The following is a 25,544-nucleotide window of genomic DNA, read 5'->3' as shown; positions in this document are numbered from 1 at the left end:
TCCCTGGCCTTGTCCCTGACCCTGTCCCTGACCGTGACCGCTTCCCTGGCCTTGTCCCTGACCGCTTCCCTGGCCCTGTCCTTGACCCTGGCCTTGTCCCTGACCGCTTCCCTGGCCCTGTCCTTGTCCCTGGCCTTGTCCCTGTCCCTGGCCCTGGCCCTGGCCTTGTCCCTGTCCATGGCCTCGTCCCTGTCCCTGTCCCTGGCCCTGTCCCTGACCTTGTCCCTGACCCTGGCCCTGTCCGCTTCCCTGGCCCTGTCCCTGACCTTGTCCCTGACCCGGTCCCTGACCCTGGCCTTGTCCCTGACCCTGGCCTTGTCCCTGACCCTGACCCTGGCCTTGTCCTTGTCCCTGACCCTGGCCTTGTCCTTGTCCCTGTCCCTGGCCCTGACCGCTTCCCTGGCCCTGACCTTGTCCCTGACCGCTTCCCTGGCCCTGTCCTTGTCCCTGACCTTGTCCCTGGCCCTGTCCCTGGCCATGTCCCTGACCCTGTCTTTGTCCCTGGCCCTGACCGCGTCCCTGGCCTTGTCCCTGACCCTGACCCTGGCCTTGTCCCTGACCCTGGCCTTGTCCCTGACCCTGTCCCTGACCCTGGCCTTGTCCCTGACCTTGTCCCTGACCCTGGCCTTGTCCCTGACCCTGGCCGCTTCCCTGGCCTTGTCCCTGACCCTGTCCCTGGCCTTGTCCCTGGCCCTGACCGCTTCCCTGGCCTTGTCCCTGACCCTGTCCCTGACCGCTTCCCTGGCCCTGTCCTTGACCCTGGCCTTGTCCCTGACCGCTTCCCTGGCCCTGTCCTTGTCCCTGGCCTTGTCCCTGACCCTGTCCCTGGCCTTGTCCCTGGCCCTGACCGCTTCCCTGGCCCTGACCTTGTCCCTGACCGCTTCCCTGGCCCTGGCCCTGTCCCTGTCCCTGACCCTGACCCTGTCCCTGGCCCTGGCCCTGTCCCTGGCCCTGGCCCTGTCCCTGGCCCTGGCCCTGTCCCTGGCCCTGGCCCTGACCTTGACCTTGTCCCTGACCGCTTCCCTGGCCTTGTCCCTGACCCTGTCCTTGACCCTGGCCTTGTCCCTGACCGCTTCCCTGGCCCTGTCCTTGTCCCTGGCCTTGTCCCTGGCCCTGGCCCTGGCCTTGTCCCTGACCCTGGCCCTGGCCTTGTCCCTGACCCTGGCCTTGTCCCTGGCCCTGACCGCTTCCCTGGCCCTGACCTTGTCCCTGACCGCTTCCCTGGCCCTGGCCCTGTCCCTGTCCCTGACCCTGACCCTGTCCCTGGCCCTGGCCCTGTCCCTGGCCCTGGCCCTGTCCCTGGCCCTGGCCCTGTCCCTGGCCCTGGCCCTGACCTTGACCTTGTCCCTGACCGCTTCCCTGGCCTTGTCCCTGACCCTGTCCTTGACCCTGGCCTTGTCCCTGACCGCTTCCCTGGCCCTGTCCTTGTCCCTGGCCTTGTCCCTGGCCCTGGCCCTGGCCTTGTCCCTGACCCTGGCCCTGGCCTTGTCCCTGACCCTGGCCTTGTCCCTGACCCTGGCCTTGTCCCTGACCCTGTCCCTGACCCTGGCCTTGTCCCTGACCCTGGCCTTGTCCCTGACCCTGGCCTTGTCCCTGACCCTGGCCTTGTCCCTGACCCTGGCCTTGTCCCTGACCCTGACCCTGGCCTTGTCCCTGTCCCTGGCCCTGTCCCTGGCCCTGGCCCTGTCCCTGGCCCTGGCCCTGGCCCTGACCCTGGCCCTGGCCCTGGCCGCTTCCTTGGCCCTGTCCACGAACCGGTCCATGTCCCTGACAGCTCATCTGACCTCTTCCCTGACCACGTGGTTCGCTGCATGCAAAGCCACCGGTGGTTGGGCAACACTTCTGTGTGGCAGGACACTGGCCATCATGGAAACAGCTTTCAGCACACAGTGGGATCATCTCTGGTAAGGGACACTGACCCGGCTTCACTGCGTGCACACAGACGGTCAGCTTTAGTTTGTGCACATAGACAGCCACTTCAATATACAGCACGACACACTCAAAGCATGAACAGCAAGTTAGTATTATTCCTCTTTTGTGAAGTCATCCTGTGCATTAATCTATCCTAAGTGATAGATTCAAAACCTACTTCAGACGAGAACAAGGAAAAATTTTTGCTTAAAACCAACATGGAATTCAACGGGTTACGGGTGTTGTTTTAAGACCCTTAGCAGCCATTAAATGAAACTCACTGAAAACAGGCAGCACACAAACAGGCCCACAGTCAAATCGACAGCATTTGTGTCCTCCAGGGCAGTCTTCATCAGAAGAACATCCTCGACGGGCCGGCACGAACGTCAGCGTCGCCGGACAAAAACCATCCACTAGAGGATTCAAGAGGATCATTTTCAGAGGCCAGAGAGTGTGGCTTCAGCATTTGTGTATCAGGGCTTTAAATACAGATTCTATGTGTCTGTTCAGATCAAGACTTTTAAAGCCTACACATTCCTAAACTGTTAATTACTCTCTAACACTTAGCCACTTGTTTCTGCATTTCTTCAGGTTGTGTAATGAAGTCAACAGATCTTGTCACCTGTGTTACGTCTTTGAATAGCATGAGCGATGCTCAAGTATCCGAACAGATACAACAAAGCAGCAATCAACGAGAAATCCACTCAAGCGGTCATCCTCCCGACCTGTGATCTCACAACAAACTCTGAAAAGGCCCTGAATTTGTGCGTCAGAAGAAGCACACAAAGCTAAACCAACACGTGTTGCTGCAGTAGCAAACTCTGTGTAAAATGGGTTCCTAAAAAATCCAAGGAGATCAATTCCAACGTTGATCAAGCTCACCTGCCTGTAGCTTTCCAGTAGTCTGGAAGGCCTTAATTAGCTTGTTCAGGTGTGTTTGATGGGGGTTGGATGAGCTGAATGCTGCATTCAAGCCATGTCATAATAATTAAGGTAGCCTAATTACGAGAGGATTGTGCTTTTCTACGGCAACACAATCAACTGCGAAATGAATCTGCAGTGGTCAGGTGGTACAGCGGTCATGTTGTGATACCGTACAAGAATTAAAATATATATTAATAAGTTCACAGTGTTAATATTTACTCTGAATTCTCTAAACGGGGACAAATATTAAAAGCAGCTGTAACTGTTATGAATATGAGAATATGATGTTAGTTCTTTAAATGTAAACTAGTTGTGAGGGACTGATGTGTTTGTAGCGCCACCTAGCGACCATTAAACACTGACCCGCAGCACAGGACTGATTAACTTGTAATCCAGCCAGATAACTGAAATTATACTTAAAACATTACACTGTTATGAAAATACTTGCAGTTTTGTAAAAGGTCTCATTAGGATTGTCTCATTACACCGTTTTGACCAGTAGGTGGAACCCGCGTGACACGAGTCAAATGACTCAAAACGGTGTATCTTTTTGTTGTTGACCGTCTGCCGCAGGATCATATATTTCTCCGTGCAATTCGCTAACAGGGGTCCATTGTTCATTCCAGTCATAGTTTTGCAGAAGAAAAATACATTTTAGTGATTAAATAAAAAATGGCTGAAGCAAGTGAAAACTGGGATGAAGAAGACAGTGTGATCAACATTCTCAAAAACTGTAGTAAGTATTTCATTCCCCCTTTTCTCCCTATTTATTCGACATGTAGACTTTTACTAACAATCAGTTATTGGATAATTCATATGCAGAAAGAGACAATATAGAAACCTTATTTTTTAATATATTCTATGCAAAATTCCTCTTTAAAACTAAAGTGAAACAGACCAGCATGGTATTTCAAATAAAATATTTACAGGTCTATTAAAATTCAGAAAACTGGATGTTATTTATTTTGAAACCAAGGTATCCAAAAAACGCGACTGCAACAGTTAGATGGTAACTCTGAGGAAAGAACAGCAACAGGAAGGTCTTTTGGTGAGTGAGTGTAACTAACAATGTTCTTACAAAGTCTATTGTGCTGTATTATTTTGTGACTGCCATAACTGAAATTATTTAAGGATTAGTTCGCCTAAAAAAAATGTACCCCATGATTTACTCACCTTCAAGCCATCTAAATGACTTTTTCTTTCAGATGAATACAAACAGGGTTATATTAAAATAAAATATGTCCTGCTCTTCCAAGCTTTATAATGGCAGTGAATGGGTGTCATTTTTCACTAGTCCAATGAAGCACATCCATCCATCATATAGAGTGTCTCACACGGCTCCTTGGGGTGAATAAATGTGAAACAAAATGTGTTTGTGTAAGAAGAAACATATCCATATTTAAAACTTTATAAACTTAAATCTCTAGCTTTTGCTAACTGACATACACTCGTTCATTCCACCGTAGGATGCAGGCGTAAACATTATTGGGCTTTTAAAACATCAGCACCCATTTACTGCCATTATAAAGCTTAGAAGAGACATGTTTTAATACAACTCTGATTGGATTCCTCTGATTGTCTGAAAGAAGAAAGTCATACACACCTAGAATGATTTGAGGGTGAGTAAATAATTTTATTTTGGGGTGAACTGCCTCTTTAAGGTGCTTCATAGATGTTTGGTCTAGTTCTGTTTGGCCATCAAAAACGTAATCAATTCATTTCTGTTTCATCAGTGGAATTGCCTTGTGGTCATCGAAGGCCAGCACATTACATCATCGCTTGGTTCAAGTATTATCTTAAACAGGTAGGTCACATTACACTCTGTGTACACACTCAGGATGTAACGATTCTGATTGAAAATTGATTCAAATATGTGACGATTCAAATCAAGATTCATTTAGTGGTAGTTTATATGAATGTGTATAGTTTCACAAAACTGAAGTCAAACCATTCTGTTTTTGCTTCAAATTATTTCTTCTAAATGCATAAATTTAAATACATTTAAAATTAAAGTGGTTTTATCTCATTTTAAATGGAAAGAGCACAGACAGTTAAAGCCTTATTTTGTTTATATGAAGAGATTTATTTGTTAATCAGGTTAAAAACATGCTAGTCACTTGTTTATAATGTTATCAACATGCTAGAAACTTTTTAACGACATACTAATGACTTGCTAATAATGCTAATGACAGGCTAGTGACTTGCTAGTCATGCTAGCAGCATGCTAGTCACTTGTTAATCATGCTAACAACATGCTAATCACTTGCTAATCATGTTGGTAACATGCTAGCAACATGCTACTAACATGTTAATCATGCCAATGAGATGCTAGTCACTTTCTAGTAATGGTAACAAAATGCTAGTCACTTGCTAACCATGCTAGTCACTTTCTAGTAATGGTAACAACATGCTAGTCACTTGCTAATCATGTTGGTAACATGCTAGCGACATGCTACTAACATGTTAATCATGCTAATGACATGCTAGTCACTTTCTAGTAATGGTAACAACATGCTAGTCACTTGCTAATCATGTTGGTAACATGCTAACGACATGCTACTAACATGTTAATCATGCTAATGACATGCTAGTCACTTTCTAGTAATGGTAACAACATGCTAGTCACTTGCTAATCATGCTAGTCACTTTCTATTAATGGTAACAACATGCTAGTCACGTGCTCATCATGCTAGCAACATGCCAATTTACTATTTCTTATCTATTTATCAATTTATTTATTTTTCTGATATATTGTATTGTCTGCAAAGCTTTAAAACTGCTTAAAAATAGATAAAAATGAAAACCCTCAAACTTTACGCTTTTACAAGTAGTTCAAACTTTCTGACTAGGCTTTTTCAAGCCAACTTAAAGTTTTCCTACAAACTTTACTATCTATGTTTATCTGTGTGCTTCATTTTAGTTGATTTGGGGCTTGTTTTAAAATTTCAGTTTAGTTTTGTTATTTACCTTATATTTACATTTAGTCATTTAGCAGATGCTTTCATCCAAAGCCACTTACAGATGAGGTCAACAGAAGCAATCTAAACCAACAAGAGTAATGTTATGCAAGGGCTATATTAGTATATTATTATAGTGTTATATTTCATATAGCATTTTGTCCAAGAGCTAATAAAAGGACACATTAAATTTATAATAAGTCTCTAATCTCAGTTTGTTTAAAAATAACTGTGAATCGAATCATTGAGTGAATTGTTACATCTCTAGTACACACTTCCTGACACTGATTCCTGTGCTGCGTTTGCATCTGTAACCAGTTCTCATGTTTTAGAGAGAGCCTGAGTTCAGCTGTCCTGCGTTTAATGAGGGCCGGCGGAGATCCTGTGGACTGAAGCTGTCTTATCCGTCCGTCTGTCGACTGATGTCCAGCAAACAGAGGCAGATCTTAGAGGAGAACCTCAGTCTTCTCACTGCTAGAAAGCTGTTGGAGTTGGATTTGAAAACCATGAATTCCTCACAGGGATAGTTTAACACAAAATCAAATGACACCTTCATTCACTTTCACCAGGCTTGATTTTTGAGTGAACTATCTCTTTACAGTATACACAGTTTAGTTATCTGTCACACTGTAATCCGAAGCGGTTTCTGAAGTGTCCTGTCCTACGTGGAAAGACGAGATCGGACAAACCTGTGTGTGCACTGCACCATCTGCACAGCCACCAACAAACACACATACTACTTCTGCTGGAGCTGCCGGGGCCTACCCATAATGCACTGCGCTGCAGCAACAACAGCTGTGGACAGGAAGCGGTAGACACACTGCACATCTGCACATGCTCTGGGAACTTATGATTGATTTATGAAACCAAAAGGACTTCTGTTGAATCCTCTATTTTATGCTTGTGAACAGATAACTGACGATTTTTTTGGTGCCATGCACACCTGAATTTAAAGAGAAGAAGCTTTTAAAAAAAAGCAATGTTGTAAGTATATCTGACATCGACTGCTACTTTAATACAACATGTGGACACGAATCATATAATAAATTGCTGTTTGTGTAACGATGTTATAAAGCCCTGTATTATCGTGGGAACTATCCTGACTCTCTTTTCCTCTTCCTCTCTCAAGATTTACCCGATGAAGGACAAGTCCTCTGACAGAAAACGTCTAGCGCTCCTGGTTAACAATGTGGAGTTTGAATATGGAGATGATCGGGTCGAGAGCGACTGCTGAAGGCTCTCGGTTACACTGTGCACACACTGAGAGACCTCACAGCACAGGTACATTTACAGTATACACCAGCGCTCAATAGTGCATTTTAATGAAGTGTCATGTTTCTATGCTGCTGTCACTTTAAGACCTAATGTTGGTGTGCAGGCTATGAGCGTTGCCATGCGAGACTTCGCCCGGCGACAGGAGCACAGCCAATCAGACAGCTGCTTCGTGGTTTTCATGTCACAAGGGAGTCTCCAGCATAGTCAATTCTGACGGGGAAGAAGACGTTTTCTCCACAGATGAAATCTATACTTGCTTGAACACCTCAAACTGTCCTGGACTGCTAGACAAGCCTAAAATCATCCTCATCCAGTCGTGTCGGGGCGATACGTTACAGACGAACAGCTAATTACAATCACAGTTTATTAACTTCAGTGTCAGCACCATGTGCATGACCTCCAAGCTTCAAACAGAGACTTGATGGTTTGTGTCTTACTGTATATCTCAGGTAATGATGGATGTGTGGATGTCCAGGACGGCACGCCAAAGACCGAGCACCGAGAGAAAGACTTCTGCTGCCTGAGGTCCTCCACTCCCGGTAAACACCTTCACAACATCTTAAAACCCCAGAGGCTTCTACGCTCTCAATGCACTGCTTGTTTGGCTCCAAGCTGTCATACAGTAATGTGCTTTCTTTATTCAGATACTGTTTCCTACAGGAATCCTGACAGATGCTCAGATTTCATCCAAGAGATCGTGGAGATATTTAATAAGCATGCTCATGAGGATCACATCGAGGAGCTTTTCATGAAGGCAATGCCACTATCAACTACTTTCAGAGATGTATTGTTATAACTCAGCTCTTAGGTCCTGTGCTAAACGTGTGTGGAATGACCCTTTCTTTTTTGGTTGACTGGTCAGTATGTGTAGCTGGTCTGTTGATAAGAGTTTTCCTCTTGTTAACAGGTCCTTCAGAAGAAGTTTAAGGAGCATCATCCGTGTCAGATGCCGTGCAAAGACAAAACAACACTATCTTAAGAAGGTCTACCTCTTCCCGGGGCTGTGAAACACAACCAGATCTGATTACTATTATGTCCTCTTATTTAAGAATTGTGTGTAGAAATGAAAATTAGAAATTAAATCCTCAATAAAAACATTTCAGTCATACAGTATATATATATATATATCAGTGAGATACCAGTTTTATTTTCTGTGAACAGCTGTAAATCTGCATCACACCATCAGAAGTAGTTGACTGGTGATAGTTGCTTGTTTGACGAATACAATACGCTTTCGTAAGATACATGGAGAATTATAAATCAGAGCAGAAACTGGTGAACGAACTGATGACGAATGATTCAGTGATGTCATCCTCCAGTTCAGCTCTCGTCCAATAGTGTCCGTGCAATCAGTCAACTTCGGTGATAGAAAATGGAGAGAAACCCTTGGGATTTCGATGTCCGAGTACAGACATTATATAATATTTAACAGATCAGCACTTCCTGTACACATGTACATAAACTATGATTCACATTTTAAACTGAATGCACATTAATTAAAACTTTTACAGTTTATCACACACAGTTTTGTCTCTTTTCTTCATGATATGTTACATCTTTCTGCTTCTGATGTCGATCTCTCTCGTCTCTGTCTCTTCATGATTAGACTTGACATTTCTTTTACTGGCTTTCTCCTTTTTATGCATGCTCTCAGTTTTGTCGTGCTTTCTTTTATGTGGTTTCTTGGGATCATCACAAAGTCTCTGTCTCAGATGCCCCGTCACAGCAGACTCTGAGGAGACATCCATCGATCATGAGCATCTCAATCAAACACTGGCATATAACAAGTGCTTAAGATCTCAAGAAACGGCCAGGAATATCTGCATAAGGCAACACTATTAAACAACAATGGTTCATATTTGCTATTTAGCTACCAACCAAGAAACAAGAGGAATTCACTGCAAAAACAAAGTAATTTTGTCTTGTTTTCCATTACAAATATGAAACCAGATTCATTTACTTGAAAAGCCAGATGATGTGTTTTCTGAAAAATGTATCAAAATGTTGTTTGTTTGTGATTAACATGAGAAAAATGATTTTATCTATAATCTTCAGTGAAATCAAATCAATTCTCAGTTGGTTTACCTTCCAGATGTGGTTTATTATGAGCTGCACCACACTGCTGAAAAAGAAGAAAAGAAGAATGATTTGCAGTCATTGGATACGTCCTTTAACAAGTGTTTCTTATAAAAGATAAATCAGCTCAGATTGAGTCACCCCAGCTCTGCCCGTTTCCACCGGTTCTCCTGCTTCAGCAGATTTAGTTTTGGGTTCTTCTTCGTCCTCCACCCGTGCAACTGACGAAGCTATAAAAGCACAAAAATCAGACACGGATGTTGCTTTATGAAGTTATTTAATTTGGCCTAACCAAGCTGAACAACAGGTAAAAGCATGTAATGTTCAAGCATGTGCTCCTGACGAAATCCACCTCACAGAAAACATGGATTGAAACATGGAACAACACAATGTTTCAGTGCACAACCCCTGTCCAGTTCAGCAACTGGCAAATATCATGAAACCTGAAGAATACCACACTGTTATGTGTGCTGCCAGCGATGTAGATCTAGATGCAGAGTTAATGAAAGTGTGTAGAAACAGCAGCGGTGTACACACAAAGATCATAAGAGATGAACCAAAGGGAAAACTACAAACTCACTGCAGGAAACAGGAACACCAACAACACATCATGCATTGACATGATTCTGAGCGAGCCTGAAGTGCTTTGGCTAAATGTAGAAGGACTCACATGGTTCTTCAGTTCTGGGAGAATTCTGGGTTACTTTCGTCTTAGAAACTGGAGGACTGTCGACTGAGGAGAAAACCATGTCTTTGGAAACTGCAACTACACCAAATTCAGTGACAATCAGAAGAACCTCATTAGTGGGAGTATTAGAAATGCATGCAGTATTTAAAAAACCCTTGATAGCTGACTTCCTGTTGGGTGAGCTAATGACTGTCAGTGCGAAACTCACATATGTGCCAAGATCTACACATTTATGTATGTATGATACATGCACCATTAGCACTCTGATGTGCTGCAAATTTACAAGAGTTTTTGAGAATGTTAAAATAATACATAAATAAATAATCCATAAAGGAACAAAATGATCCTTTGCACTAGCAGGGCCCTATTAAAATCATATAGATATTATACATGCAATAGCATGTTTAGCAGTCACTGTTTATTAGTATTTTAATTGTTTAGTTTTTTTAAGAACCAGCCTTTGTTCAACACGAAAGAATTTCCGATTAAAATTGTGAATGTACTCACGTTTCTGGTACAAGAGCAAGTAAGCTTCCCTAGACCTACATTAAAAAGAAACTACAGTTACTTAGTTAATTCTGTGATATGATATGCATTCATTCATAGTTGATTCACTTATCTTTTTATAAAATAGGCATTAAAGTGTACTATTAATAACTTGATGTAATTTATGAACACTTTGGAATATAGACCTAAAGTCTGTTTTTAAAGAAGACAGTTTGCAGATTATTGCAAAAGTGGAGTTTTTTTAGTAAACAATAAAGTATCAAACATTTATAGAAACTTCAGTGTATTGTAAATACATTTTTATTTATTATATATATTTTACATTACTGGTTTTACTTAGAAATGTGTATAAAATTAAAGCATTATTCTAAATAAGTTATGTTCCAAATTTGAAGTTGATATGAAAAAATGTTAAGATTTTATTTAAGGCGTCATACCACATACAGCCACCAGGTGCCATCAAAAACAATGTAATGCGTTTTTCTGTGACAAATGTCTAGTTTCTCTGTTAATATTACTTCTCTCTCCTGACACTCAGACCTTTCCAATGATATGTTTGTTGCCAAGATTATAAAAAGCTGAGAGTCGAAAAGACTGTAATGCATTTTGTAATATGACACTTGACTCCGCCCACTAAGGGGGAGGAGACCGCCATAAGATTTTAAGTACCATTTCCAAGGTAATGCAATGTCCGATTTCAAAATGGATTTCACAGGATGAATCTGGGGCTTCTAAGCTTATGATGATTACTAGAAGATTTGAACAAAAAACAAAAAAAGAGCGCCAAGCGTCCCACAGGTGGGACGGTGACAGGTAAGGGTTAAGAGTCACTCACCTTTCCAGTTTGCGCTCATCAATCTGAAGGAAATCACAAGAGCACAGCTGACTGATATAAAGCAGCAGTGGTATTTATCATTAAAGTCTTAAATGGATAATGATCATTACCTCTGTGACATGACTGTCATCAAAACAGTACCACCTGTTCTCAGTGAACGAGCGGATGTCAGCGGTGTAGTGACCTCCAGAACGACTGCCCCTGTGATTGATCACGGCATACAGAGCATATCTGTGCTCCTGAAACAACATCACGCACGGGTTAACACTAAAGACTGATTCACATCTGTCTGTGTTCTCTAATAGTGTGTCTTCATCCCGTCAGAGCCCAATCGAAGGGGCTATCGTGTGGCGTTTAGGGTGGACACGTACCCCGAGAGATAAATGAAGCGGTACATCCATGGGGCAATCGTTCTTCTCAAACCCACACGACCAGCAGTCATACTCAAACCTTTTCAGGTGCAGAGACAGTATTGCTGGATACTTGTGTATCTCACAACCCTGTTTAAAGCAGAAATACAGTTCTATATCAGCAAACCTGTAAAGCATCACACAAATATATCTGAACAGAAGAAGCTACTCTGGGACTCTACCAGCTTTGGAGAGATTAGGCTTTTATCCGTACACCGACAGCAGTAAAAACTCATCTTACCCATGTTGTGTCTCGTTTCTCGTCGCAGGTTTCACAGTACATCTGGTCGTCTCCAACTAATGTTGTAGATTCAAAATATGATCGAACCCCGTCTTCCTGAAAAATCAAAGTAAAGCTGTTTAAGATGACCCGCACACAAGCCACATCATTACGGCAGGCTGTTTCCACCCCTTCTCTCAGAATCATGAGTGCGTTTGGAAGTTTAAGACGTCATAATTCTGAGATAAAAGGTGTTTGTGTCTTCCACACACAAGCAGAAACACAGAAGCTGACGGTGTTCTCTCACTATCCTGTACGCTCCTGTGTCTGTGACGTTCAGAGCGATCTGTAGAGACTTGAACGAGCTGTCATCATGAGACTCGTGATCTTCTGAACATCTCCTCTTGTTCCTCATAGTTCCACTGAAGACCTGTTTCAGGCAGAAGAGTCACAGCACACACCGAACTGTATTTCTGCACTGTTTCTTACTGAAGGAAAAGGACAAGACTGAGCTACCTCGGCCAAATCAGGGCCTACTTTCTCGAGGATATCTAGGAAGTATTCCACAGCGTCCTGCTGCTCATAGACTGAAATAAAGAGAAGATACAGCACCCTTCGTACACTTGTGCAGTTGTGATAAAGGATGTGATTGAGTTACACCCATCATGAACTCACGTGTCTGTACACCGAGAGCATTGATTACTGGTTTCGTTGAGACGCTCGGAGCACCCTCGTCCTGATCACTGAGCTCTTCAAACAGTTCCTTTAATACTGTCTCGAACTTCTCACTTGTGTCCCCAGGAGATCTGAAGAATTAAACAATAACTCAATATTGAGTTCAGACACATGAGAAAGATAAGAGGAAGCCAGCACTGACCGGCGCAGCACGCTCTCTCTGAACGCTCGGGTCATGAACAGCACCTGGAGGGTTGAGTTCAGATAGCAGGTGGCTCCCAGATTCAGCAGACCCCTGTACGGACCTGAAGAGAGGAACGAAGTGAACAGAAGCAGCGGTGATAATGTCCCATGAAGGGAACAGCTGTGCTTCTGCTGCTTCAACCGGCTTCATCCTGTTATCAGCCACCGGTTAAACTCAGCTGACGTCTTAAGGGTTTAATCTCCTATTTAAATGACCTTTTTTCATCAACTCACAAGAATCTTGGTTAGTTTGTCTTTGTCTGTCCTTCTGTGTGTGAGAGACTGATGATCTGTCAGCTGGATCCTTGATCTCCATCTTTTTAATGTCCTCTTCCATCTGATTTACTGCAGAGAGACACAACTTTCATCTCATTCATGTTCAGGTTTCAGCTTGACCTGTCAGTACCACATTTGGATTGAATCACTGTGAAACCGAATCTAACATGTTCTGTAAAAAGAAAAGACAAGATATATTCACATGCAACTGTAGCAACAATTAAACCTGATTCTCCATTGAAAGTGTATATAGTAATTTACTAATTGTAATAATAACACTTGGCTGAATGACACCTCACTTTCATAACATCTCTCTCTCTCTCTCTCACACACACACACACTCACTCTCTCACACACACACACTCACTCTCTCACACACACACACTCTCTCTCTCTCTCACACACACACACACACTCACTCACTCTCACACACACACACACTCTCTCTCTCACACACACACACACACTCTCTCTCTCACACACACACACACACACACTCTCTCTCTCTCACACACACACACACTCACTCACTCTCACACACACACACACACACACACTCTCTCTCTCACACACACACACACACTCTCTCTCTCTCACACACACACACACACTCTCTCTCTCTCACACACACACACACACTCTCTCTCTCACACACACACACACTCACTCACTCTCACATACACACACACACTCTCTCTCTCTCACACACACACACACACTCTCTCTCTCTCACACACACACACACACTCTCTCTCTCACACACACACACACTCACTCACTCTCACATACACACACACTCTCTCTCTCTCGCACACACACACACACACACCCTCTCTCTCTCACACACAACATCACATCACATAACAGGGGTATGATCATGTGGACTGGAAGTTGAATGAATTATTAGATTGTGCTCATGATTCACTTTTTCCCCAGCATGCCATGTGTGCAGAATATGTAAGAAAACAAACGTATTTTGGTTCCTGTTCTGAAGTGTGCGGGGTTTACCTGAAGCTAAGGACGGCCGAACAGACGACTCTATGCTGGACAACTGAGTCCCACAGAAGCCAACACTGCTGTTATTAGACACAGGATAAATCATTAAATATATTCATGTAACGCACAATTACATCTGGCATATATAATGTCTAAGAGGATTCAGAACTGCATCAATATGACCTTTGACTAAGAAGTGTCCGAGATCTCTTCAGTTTATTCTCTTCAGAGTCCAGGAGGAGACATCTTCTAATATTGTGAGATTCTACTGCATTATCCAGCACTGACCATCACTAAATAATCTCAATCTAATGCTTTAGATGTGTCTAGTGAATTATATTAGACACTTACTGCTTTGGCACATCTGTATCTACTCTGGTCTTCATTTCATCTACAGAAGAAGAAATAAAATCACTTTCAGCATAACAGTGGTGTTTCTATAGAAAGCAATAATGAACAGCTATTAAATCAGCAACCATAAAGCACAAATATATATATATAGAGAGAGAGAGAGAGAGAGAGAGAGAGAGAGAAATGTATGCATAAGATCTATGAAGATGAAGCGTCATATGAAGCTTGTGAGTAGCGTCACGTGACGTATTTTCAGCGAGATGACGTAGACTCACATAGTTGAGACTAAAATAGCTAATAAACAACATGAGAATATCGGCCATGGACAACATTGGCTCTAGATGACTTTAGTTACCATCGAGAAAAAGCTTAAAGAGCTCGAACCTCACACACAGCACGGGAAGAAGCAACTATGCTAATAATAATAATAATAATAATAATAATAATGTTTCGTGAGTATGTTTGATGAACTCACCCGTGTGAACAGATCCTCCATGTGCTGGACCAGTACTGTAGAAACACACACCCGTCATCTAGTGATGAAAGAGTGTGTCCGAAACATCCTTTCTTAGATAAACGAAAGCAAAAATGAAGCTACGCGAACACAGTTCCGATCTAGATATTTAGCTTTCACTTTCACCAAAACGCTCCTTAGATCAAGCACAACATCTTTACCCCGAGCTCTTCACAACTGAAGAGAAAACTCTGAGAAACACACCCGAGTGTCGAGATCGAACAACTGTTCCCAAATCAGCTCCTTTACCTTCCGTTCTACTACAAGAAAACAAAAGTTAGCCATGGTTTAGCCTCACTAAACACAGTTTTATTTGTAGTAAACCTGTATAGTTATCAATATGACTAAACACCGTTATTATATTTCTAATACAATGATGAGATCGTGTTGATGGTTAACTTTCATAAGGATTGTGACAGATGAAACACTGTGTTGAGAAACATTTGATTTATTTCCCCCCTAAGGCATTTAACCCCATACAAAAATATCACACAATAGATTAGGAAGGAAATACAAGAAATAAACATGTTCTCATCTTCCTGACTGGTTACAAGACACTCGGATCATCTGAAGAGTTTCTTTCATCCTGAAAACAGAATCATCAAAACTTTCAATTGGTCAAGATATGTTAAAGTCCAGATTTATATCTAGGTGTGAGTGTTGGTAAATCTAGAAATGGATATCAATATGAACAAAACAAGGATTGAAGGAGTGCACGGTATCGAAGTGAAAGAGCTTTCTGATATTATAAGAGAAAGAGTGATTTCTCAGAAGTGCTTGCAAAACAAAAAGTAAAAGCACAGCTCGTTATATCAAAGATAATGGCACAATTCTGAAGATTAAAAGATTCTTCACACTATTATATGTATTCTTTAACTTAAACCCTTATCTTTAATTGAGGAAAATAACTTTTCTGTAAAGGTTTCATATGTCATGGTTTATCAGCGTGACTGAGAGCTGGTTTCACTTTCTCATCTTCTGAACTGAAAGTGAACGCATTATCGTAAAACAGTGATCCACTTTCTGTCTTTCTCATTCGTGTGTAGTTCTTCCAGACGAACTGAACCAGATGGGAAACTCCCAGAGCAGTGGACAGTACGACGTGAATGATGCCACGCTCAGATTTGTGAGACGCAGAGACGACATAAGTGAGTAGCATGTCTGTAATAATGGATCTGTTGAGGGTTGAAGCAGTGCTGACTCTGTGTGTGACTCCAGCTTTAGATGATGACCCTGATGTTCTGAGAGCAGAGATGTCCTGTGGTCACGCAGTGTCTCCTCAATCCCTGACCGCCTGGTGTCGCAGTCTGCTGGATCAGGTGGACAGAAATACTCTTAGGCTAATCGTCACAGTCCTCATATCTGATTATCTGGTCTTTACACAAAGATGTAGATGACGGCAGATAGATGTGTGCTGTCAGGATGTATAACTGTTACCACACAAGCTGTTTACAGTTTCTACCACTGTGATGTGTTTACATCAACACATGTCTTTATACAGTGTGTGTGTGTGTGTGTGTGTATACACACACACACACACATACACCTTTACTCTCTGCTAATCTACGCTGGGTTGATTAATAACTTTAATGTTCTTGTGCACCAAACACTATGGATTTACAAGTGACTGACTGTATTTTGGTCTTGTTCTTGTGTTTCTGACAGGGTCAGTATAAATTCCACTGTCCAGCGATCACACATGGGACAGAGAAATGCGGTGCAGAGTGGCCGTACCTGGAGGTCAGGAAGCTGGCGGTGCTTAGTGACTCAGAACAAGCTCATTTTGAAGAGAATATGGCTCTTCTGGCAGCGACTGAGTACTGCGAGTTCAAATCAGTGAGTAGAAATACCATGTGAATCCCTCATCTGAAGTAAGTGACCACTGATCCGCTCTCTGGTGTGTGTCTGTGTCAGTGTCCGAGCTGTGAGACCTATGTTGAGCGAGCAGACCTGAGTAACCTGTGTGTGAGATGCACCATCTGCACCGCGCTGAAACACAAGAGCTTCCAGTTCTGCTGGCAGTGTCTGAGGGAATGGAGAGGACCAGCCGCTCATTCTCTACGCTGCAGTCATGAAGACTGTGTCCACCCAGATGTTGACAAGCTAGCCAAATGTAAAAACATGCGGCTGTCTTACGTGAACGATGTGGAGTGTCCCGCCATCCGAGCCTGCCCCACCTGCGGTCTGCTCCTGGAACACAACGGCTTCGCTTGTAAGAACCTGATGTGTAAGCGCTGCAGGGTGGAGTTCTGCTTCCTCTGCCTTCAGCTGAAGCGGGTTTGTAATCCCATCAGTGGACCTTATAACGTCTGCTCAGTGGCTCCACGGCAGACCGAGATTCCTGTCTGGAAAAGATAATGTTGGAGATGGGATAGACACTCAACTTGTGATACCATACGATTCAGGATACCTGTTTAACGATAACATTTTCTCATGATGTTTTGAACAACATGAGATTTAATACAAATTATGAATGGAAACATGTCTTTTTATTATTTCTCAGACAAAAAAAATAAAACATCTATTTTTAATTCAAACTAAGGCTTTGTCTGTGCTCTTTCTGTTTCAAATGAAAGACTGCATTTTAATCACATTTTAATCACAGTTTACATTTACTATGATATACCTAACCTTGATGAAATCTGAGTGTGCAGGGAGAATTTGCATCACAGGAATACATTTAAAAAAAATTTATGTATTTTTGATTAAATAAATGCAGGCTTGATGAACAGAAGAAACTTCTTTCAAAAACATTAAAAATAATAATGTTTCCAAACGTTTGGTCAGTACAGTATATGTAAATGTATTAATATATATATATATATATATATATATATATATATATATATTAGTGCTGTCAATCGATTAAAAAAAATTAACTAATTAATCGCACAATTTTTTAAAATTAATCGCGATTGATTAATCGCAATTAAAAGACTGAAACTTTTTGGATATGTAAATGTAAAATGTAAATAATTAATGTAAACTCAAGACAAAGAAACTATTTAAATTCAAAATATGATTGTTTATTGGAATTTTTGTTTAACTTGTAACACAGATTTTCTCATGTAAACAACATACCTGCAATAAACCATCAATATCCTCCAAATTAACTGTTGGCTTGAAAGCCATATTTATTACAGAAATAAAAACACAGGCATGTAAGTACCATTTGAATTTCAAAACAATCAATGCCAATAAAAAACAAAAATGATTTCCATGTTGAATTCTAAGTGGACTGCAAAAAAATTCCAAAGTATAGTCATTGCCAGTGCTTTAAGTGGGCCGGTACACACCAGTACTCAGTACCGCCACTTCCAAATATAGCTCTTGAGCGTACCGCCACCTCTCCGTGCGCCCAGAACGTGCTTGTAGCGTACCGGTACGCTCATTTGGACATCTGTTTTAATAGAGGTTTTAATCTTTTACCTGCACTGCCGATTTTCAGAGCGCCCTTCACAATGCAAGCTTCCTAATTCATCCCACCGAGAGCAGAAACTACATTACCCATTCACCCTTAAGTTATACAAGTGAATAGCGCATGTGTCACTTTTCCCACTGTTAAGTGTCAACAACTCAACGTGGCCGGAGAAGGTGTGTGAAACTCGTTGTGAGTTATACTAAAGCAAAATCTTGAGTATTTATTGTCTGATAAACATTAAAAACTGTCTGCGGAGGTTGAGTCGTCCTGCAGCCCCCACTGGCTGTTCATTGGCTGCAGCATCTTTTTTCTAAGTTCTAAAAAAATACCGTAGACGGCAAGGCACAAATTTAGATATTCATTTATCTAATTAATCTATAGCCTATGCACAAAGACAATATGATCTTTTTTGTCCCCTTTTTGTTTTAAAGCTTGATGAAGAGAGAGAGCGCAAGTTGCTGCAGCTGCGAGGAGGACAGTGATGCACGCGCACAGGAGTGATTGACAGTTCGCGGCACTGTGTACAAAAAATACTCCGCTACACAATTATTTCCTTATTTTCATTTAAGCTTATTAAAGTTAGCGTTACAGAAAGGTCTGATTTACGCACTGTTACAGTCATTGTTTTTTTTTTGTTTTTTTTTAAACAATGACATTTGAGTTCATGATTTTGATGTTGCTGTTTCTTGTGGCAGACTAAATGAAGAGTAATGTTTCTTGTGGCAGACTGAAGAGTAATCCGGCAGAGTTTTATACTGAAACTTTCCGTCTAAAAGTCCTTCCTTGGTCTTATCCATATTTCTTTGCACGTTGAACACACATAGGCCACAACTGGAAATAAAAAAAAAACTGCAACCGCGTTAATTGCGTTATTTTTTTTTAACGCGTTAAATATTTCAAATTAATCGAATGCGTTAACGCGCTAATTTTGACAGCACTAATATATATATATATATATATATATATATATATATATATATATATATATATATATATATATATAGTTAATTTGTGTATGTACACATGTTTGGATTTGAAAACCCATTTTAAGTGTATTGTTTACAGTGTTTCATGACTGGCCTTATGCAGCTGAAACTGGTTCATAATAATAGAAAATAGAAATGTAATCAGTATAAAGAGTTGTGTGGAAGAGATCAACACATCCATCACAGGTCATAGGTCATAGGTCACGTGAGGGAAGTGATTGACAGCTGTGAGAACCTCACACACACACATACACACTCTCAGTCAGATCTCTGCTAAACCTGATGTGTTTAGCGCCACCTAGCGACCATTAAACACTGAACCACAGCACAGAACTGATTCACTTGTAATCCACAACCAGATACAAAATACATACACATATTTTTCCAATTTTGTTTATAATTTGGGGAAATGAATTGCCTCTCTTATTAATATAACAGCTATGAGTTCCTGCCGTATTAAAAGTAATGCCTGTCACAATGATTTTTTCATGATGATTTGATTATTATGTAGTAACCACAGCTGTATTCCAGCTAACAATGCGTGATTTCCAGAATGTATAGTATTTATTTGTTTCCCAAAAATAACCAAATGGCACGTTAGAGGAACGATCCGTTCGCTTGGATTGAAGTGACGATATCTTTTTTAACTTGGTGTTTTAGAATCTATTAATGTTCACTTTTGGTTGAGTTGGATTTATTACAATGCTGTTTTTCATCAGGTTTTACACACGAATGCTACAGTAAACCAGAACACTGTAGAATGTGTAGCCGTTGTTAAGAGACATAAAGGGTTTAGAGCGAATGAGCTACTTAAGATTTCACATCCTAACAGCATGAAAACTGTTGATGACTTACACACAACCTGCATTTCACACCAGAAATCTACTTTTAGACTGGTGCATGTACACATGCAAGCATGCTAATGATTTGTTATGTATTGCATGCTTGCATGCCATGGTTAGACGTGACCATAACGTTATAAGCATTTTTTGGATGCATATAATTTTTTAATTATTTTATACACAAGCTTGTTTGCTACAGTTAGACAGGTGCAATTTATTATTGTTACATGCATTTGCTCCATTTTAGGCCAGAAAAGCATTTTTCACGAACGTATACAAATTCTTTGATAATGCATCGCATACTTGCATGTCAATTAGACCACTGCATGTGCTGCGTTTCAGGTGAAAAAGTAAACCTGGGTCTGCAAATTACTCAAAGGGACAATCATTTTCTTCAAATGTATGGTCATACCTGTCTGTCCAAAGATCACAAGCAGAGACGGGTGAATTAGACGGCAGTTTTTCTTTCTTGTGTTCGGTACACTGCACTCAAATCTGACCAATCAGCTGGCATCTGTGATCCTAAACTGCCCTCAGAAAAAGTATTTTGTATTGTGTATCTGTAGGAGAATTGTAGTGTCCTTCTGAGAGGAGTTAAATCACAGCATTGACTCTATACCTGACTCTATTCCACTCTAGCATCATTGCTAAACGATGAAGTATGTTTGGACCCTTGATATTAAGCCCCGCAGGATCGTGGTGGGCTCACTAATGAAGTAGTCTGCTAACTAGTGAGGGTTTAATTGGCCTGTTGGGATCGTTCAATCCCTCGTGAATCCTAATGTATGTGTATCTCTGGTGGAATCTCACCGGCTCCTCGTGGTATCTCTTCCGTCTCCAGCAGGACGGGATGGAGCTGATGTGGTGTTGGGTTGATATATATATGTGGAAACGATGGTGATGAGGCTATGAGGTCACTGAGACGTCACTGAGAGCAGCTTCATAAATACTGAGAAGTTCTGAAGCGCTTCTAACTCTGGATTGTCCAGTGATCAGCTGACTCACGGCCGCTCAGCGCATGGCGTCGTCTCCGCTCTACATCGCCGTGTACCTCTTTCTGGTTCTGCTGGGGAACGTGGGGAACACCACAGTCATCGCAGTGGTCGGGGAAAGCCTTCTGAGGGAGACGGGAGCCGTCCGAAGCTCTGACCTGATTCTGGTCAACATGGCTTTCTCCAACCTGATGGTGTCGTTGGCGAGAAACTCTCTCCTGGTGATCTCTGACATGGGAATGGAGGTACGGAGGAATGACTGTGGCGTGATGGATGAATAGACCCGACCCAAAGCTGACATGTAGTTGTTTGTAACGTTGATGTAATGTTAAATGGTGTAAAAGGTTAACAAAACACATGCAAATCAACATGGAAATTTAATTATCTTATGTCGAACAGTAAGACATTGAAACAATGGTGCAATACAAGCATTTATTAAAAAATTCTAAATTCAACCTTGATCCACCTCACGTACACATGAAATGTTTGGTAATACCCACTGAAACCATTGCCATTGCATGAAAAACCACCCAAAATCCAGTCCTAATGTCTGTAGGAGAAGAGCTGATGTAGGTATAAAGGGATATTTGGGAGCTGAACCATATGAAACAAGTAAAGATGGTTTTGAACAAGTTTCTTGTACAAGATATTAGAGTAGTCCAAATCTGAGCCGATCATGTCAAAGGCTATGTAATGCTATGTAAATCTGAAGTCTTTAGCGTTTCCACTCGGCAGACCTGCATGAGTACTCGTATTTCATTATTCGTCCAGAACTGAGGAAGAGTTTTCCGTCACCTCAGCTTGGATGAAGCAATGGTGTTTAAATGACTTGATGTAGAATAGTGTCTCCAACAGATATTGCTGGGAAACTGTTAAACTCTAGTTGGATTTTACTGTGTGTTTGAATCCCGAACACTGCTTATGGTTGTTTAAATGAACGTGATTATTATTCTGCTCCTGCTTTCAGCCTGAAATCATCATCTTGGCTCTTTTCTCCCAGGTTTTTCTCAATAGAAACTGGTGTCGCTTCATGATGGGCGTTTGGGTTTGGCTGCGCTCTGCAAATGTTTGGTCGACGTTCTTTCTAAGCGCCTTTCATTTTCAAACATTGCGTCGGGTCGCCCCGCCCATCACCAACGTGCACGGCCACCCCGGACCCCCCAAACCCCTCATATTTGGGCTGTGCCTCATCTGGAGTCTCAATCTGATCTACTCCATCCCAGCGTTTGTGTTCTCCAGGAACGGAGACAAGAACTCCACCGAGGTCAGTCGTTGTTTTTATTGATCTGTCAGTGTCCATAGACTGTTGTTTAACTTGTGTGTATCTCTGCTGCAGACGCTGATGTTGGTGAGCAGCACCACTCGCCCCCTGCTTGGCTGTATTTGGGACTTCCCATCAGTCTACAGCGGCCTGGCCTTCGCCACTTCCTCCATGCTGATCCACGAATGCCTTCCCATCTGCCTGATGAGTGTCACCAATCTGGGCTCGCTGCTGACGCTGTACGCTCACGGACAAACACGACGAGCCGCCAACAAGAGTCCGGACGCGCCGGTCATCACCCGGATCCCTGCGGAGCGACGGGCGGCTAAGGTGAGCTCCATGTTCCTAGACCAGTCCTGACCAAACTCTTAGTATTTATTCAACTGAAGACCTGTTGTGTGACATATGCTTCCTTGATCAAAACGGTGTGAAAACCAGTTTTCTTTTCTTGGATACGCCCCTGAGTGCAAGATGATGTCATCAATGTTTTTGGTTTGTTTTCTCAACAGAGAAATTTTAATTCAGACAATAGCATGTTAATGACTTACAGACATGATCAGTTTGGATTTGGATTTCTCTCAGATCCAGTGTACAAATCCATCCGGTTGATTAGGACCAAGTCCTACCAAGCAGAACAGTGCCATTCCCAAACCTTAATTATACGGTGATGATGAACTAATGGTCTTCATGGATCCTCTATTAGGGCCGTGATCCTCTGGAAAGAGCAGATCACAGTCCGCTGGGAACAGATGCACTGGCTGTGAGCAAGTCCCTTCATGTTTTCAGGTTCTCCATGGTGAACATATGAAGACAGGTTTTGAACCCTTTCTTGTTTTTAGGCAGATGAATATAACTTTTAAAACAGTCCAGTACAGACGTTACTGCCGCTCGTCAATGGCAACAATCCTTTGTAGTCTAGACCAAATAAAAGTATGGCTGATAGTAGAACATCTCTGTGTTTTCTCAGGTGATTCTGGCTCTGAATATTCTCTTTATTTTGTCGTGGGGCGGCAGTGTCATCTCTGTCAACTACTTCAACTATAACCGCAGATCTTCCCGCTCTTCCACGGAGTTCCTGCTCATCGTGGCTCGCATCACTAACATCACCTTCATTGCGCTGTCGCCCGTCGTCCTCGCCGTGGGACACAGGAAGCTCAGAGCGTTTCTGAAGTCAGTTCTGTCGCGTGTAATCTGACAGAAAACCTCTCGCTCCATTTGGACAGACAAACTACAGATATCATGTCATTTCCTGCATCATAATTGCGTGTTTCTTTGTGTCGCATTATTTATTTTTAATAAAGTTGCATGTATTTACTCAAGAACGAAGAATTAGGGTTGTTTGCCTTTCAAAATGCAGTTGAGAATCCCGAGAATCCTGAATTTGAATTCTATATGAATTGACAAAACCAAATATGATGCATCAAACTGAATGAAATGAATGCATCTCAAATCATATAACTGCTGTGAGAGCATCTGGTTTAACCTGAATGAAACTGAAGAATCAGTAAGTGTTAATAAAATAGCTGAATAATAATTTGAGTACTATCATTTGTCCTGAGAAGAAACTTCCTGGATTGAAGGTTTGTCCTCTTCTTATCAAGTCATTATTGCAGACTGAAAGCGTCTGCTGTCTCACATTATACTTCTCTATCTTCATGTCTGCTAGGGCCTGTGGCTTTGGACGGATGCAGACATACACTCGATCACTTCTGTTATAATTAACGAAGGGTGTGCAGTGTGGCAGCTTCATTGATTATAATGGAAGTGAACTCATTGTGTCACGCAACACTGGCTTCACAGGAAAATGCCAATGTCTGACAGAAAAACAACACAAGGTAAACTTATGTTTTCTGTTTTTACTTTGCAAACGTGAATATTAGCAAGTTTACAGTCATGTAAAATAACGTGTGCCTGTTTATGCCACATAACGGTTATACTTCCACTGAGCTGTTGCTCCTTTCCACCTAGTTTGTTTTCCTCATTATACTGAGCTATCATTAGGGTTAAATGTGTCACCCAGACTGCTGGGTTAACTGTGCAGATGATAGATTAAACCTTTCCTGTATTTATCCACCAGTTACTTCTAACCCAGCATTCTTTATAGAGCAGAGTCTTTAAAATGCCAAACACGAAGCAAACGAGAAATACGTAAGTTCTCTTCTTATACCTTGTGTTAAGAGATGTTAAGAGATGTCTCTATTTCTGCCTCTCTCAGTCAGATGTGTGTTGTATTGAGTTGTTAATCTCTGCTAAACCTGTGTGAGACTCTGATGTGTTTCTTGCGCCACCTAGCGACCATTAAACAATGACCCACAGCACTGGACTGATTTAACTCGCAATCCATAACTAAATTTAACTTTAATTTTAAATAAGAATGCCATTCAGATCACTTGATGAGTCTGAGTCTTTCATATATTATGATTCATATTTTATCTGTTATTTTCACATGTTTGACAGAAATTAATTTCCATTGTACATAAGGAACAGGGAAAGATGTTCAATATCAAACCTTACAAAATAACCACAGTTTTGGTCAAAGTACCTTACATAAGTTGTACATCTAGTTTGGATAACCATATTTTCACTTGTACAAAATGTCATACTATTTATTGTGTTTACCTCATCACGCGATGACGTCTTCTAGTGGCTCTCTGAGGTAAAGATTGTCAGGCTCTCATTAAAAAAAAGCGCGCACCGTTTCACGAGCCACCTTCGCGCGCTTTCAATGGAGACCGTTAAATGCTTTAAAATATGAGCGCGAATTGGCCTTTTTACCATAGACTGCTATTTAACCAAGTTTACTTCACGTTTACTTCAAGTTTACTTTATGTATTTATGTGTGTATTCATTTAGTAAATCTTTGTACGTTTTTATAAAATATATTAGAAAATCTCCCCATTTTCCAAATATCTTCCCTTAAGATAATTAACCACGGTTTTATTACAGTAAAAAAATAAACATTTTTATTTTATTTATTTATTAATTTATTTATTTTGTGTGGATTGATTACCATTTGTAGAACCACAATTTTACCAGAAATACCATGATTAAACAATTAGTTTAGCAAAAACTGTGTTTATTTGTGGTTACCGTTATTTCCCCACAATAACCATGGGTTTATTTATTTTTATTTCTAGTAAAATGCATGGTTAATTTTCTGAAGGGTTCTGCTTATCTTCTAGGT

The 25,544-nt window shown here is 41.6% G+C and overlaps 3 protein-coding genes and 2 pseudogenes across 13 annotated transcripts; 3 read left to right on the top strand and 2 right to left on the bottom strand.

The window, feature by feature from the left end:
- Positions 1 to 1,158: 1,158 nt before the first annotated feature.
- On the bottom strand, positions 1,159 to 2,627 carry LOC113102972 (glycine-rich cell wall structural protein 2-like; annotated as a pseudogene).
- A 4,092-nt stretch (positions 2,628 to 6,719) lies between these two features.
- LOC113102983 (caspase-1-like) lies at positions 6,720 to 8,085 on the top strand (annotated as a pseudogene).
- A 99-nt stretch (positions 8,086 to 8,184) lies between these two features.
- LOC113102967 (ubiquitin carboxyl-terminal hydrolase 47-like) lies at positions 8,185 to 15,082 on the bottom strand. Of its 11 annotated transcripts, none has more exons than XM_026265906.1 (18): positions 14,820 to 15,082; positions 14,345 to 14,384; positions 14,177 to 14,242; positions 14,006 to 14,073; positions 12,956 to 13,066; positions 12,681 to 12,783; positions 12,479 to 12,609; positions 12,320 to 12,390; positions 12,111 to 12,233; positions 11,825 to 11,920; positions 11,545 to 11,673; positions 11,284 to 11,412; positions 11,174 to 11,196; positions 10,339 to 10,373; positions 9,814 to 9,909; positions 9,285 to 9,373; positions 9,153 to 9,186; positions 8,185 to 8,799 (listed from the first exon to the last, which is right to left on the bottom strand). In XM_026265906.1, exons 1-18 carry the CDS (start codon positions 14,875 to 14,877, stop codon positions 8,618 to 8,620), a joined length of 1,584 nt encoding a protein of 527 aa, XP_026121691.1. In that variant the 5' UTR covers positions 14,878 to 15,082; the 3' UTR covers positions 8,185 to 8,617. The 11 variants fall into 11 exon arrangements, with proteins under 11 accessions (XP_026121691.1, XP_026121689.1, XP_026121690.1 ...); XM_026265904.1 differs by having other exon boundaries at positions 9,153 to 9,189; positions 14,820 to 15,080; XM_026265905.1 differs by having other exon boundaries at positions 9,153 to 9,189; positions 14,006 to 14,070; positions 14,820 to 15,080.
- A 760-nt stretch (positions 15,083 to 15,842) lies between these two features.
- On the top strand, positions 15,843 to 17,389 carry wu:fj30f06 (probable E3 ubiquitin-protein ligase ARI7). Its single transcript, XM_026265916.1, has 4 exons — positions 15,843 to 16,006; positions 16,077 to 16,177; positions 16,524 to 16,694; positions 16,773 to 17,389. The coding sequence occupies exons 1-4, from the start codon at positions 15,928 to 15,930 to the stop codon at positions 17,214 to 17,216; spliced, it is 795 nt and encodes a 264-aa protein (XP_026121701.1). The 5' UTR covers positions 15,843 to 15,927; the 3' UTR covers positions 17,217 to 17,389.
- Positions 17,390 to 21,070: 3,681 nt separating this feature from the next.
- LOC113102978 (olfactory receptor class A-like protein 4) lies at positions 21,071 to 23,606 on the top strand. Its single transcript, XM_026265925.1, has 4 exons — positions 21,071 to 21,344; positions 22,100 to 22,363; positions 22,436 to 22,690; positions 23,328 to 23,606. Exons 1-4 carry the CDS (start codon positions 21,126 to 21,128, stop codon positions 23,553 to 23,555), a joined length of 966 nt encoding a protein of 321 aa, XP_026121710.1. The 5' UTR covers positions 21,071 to 21,125; the 3' UTR covers positions 23,556 to 23,606.
- Positions 23,607 to 25,544: the final 1,938 nt, after the last annotated feature.

This window comes from Carassius auratus, unplaced genomic scaffold (assembly GCF_003368295.1).
Source record: "Carassius auratus strain Wakin unplaced genomic scaffold, ASM336829v1 scaf_tig00217789, whole genome shotgun sequence".
Classification (NCBI taxonomy): Eukaryota; Metazoa; Chordata; class Actinopteri; order Cypriniformes; family Cyprinidae; genus Carassius; species Carassius auratus.
This window is presented reverse-complemented; position numbering and strand designations above follow the sequence as displayed.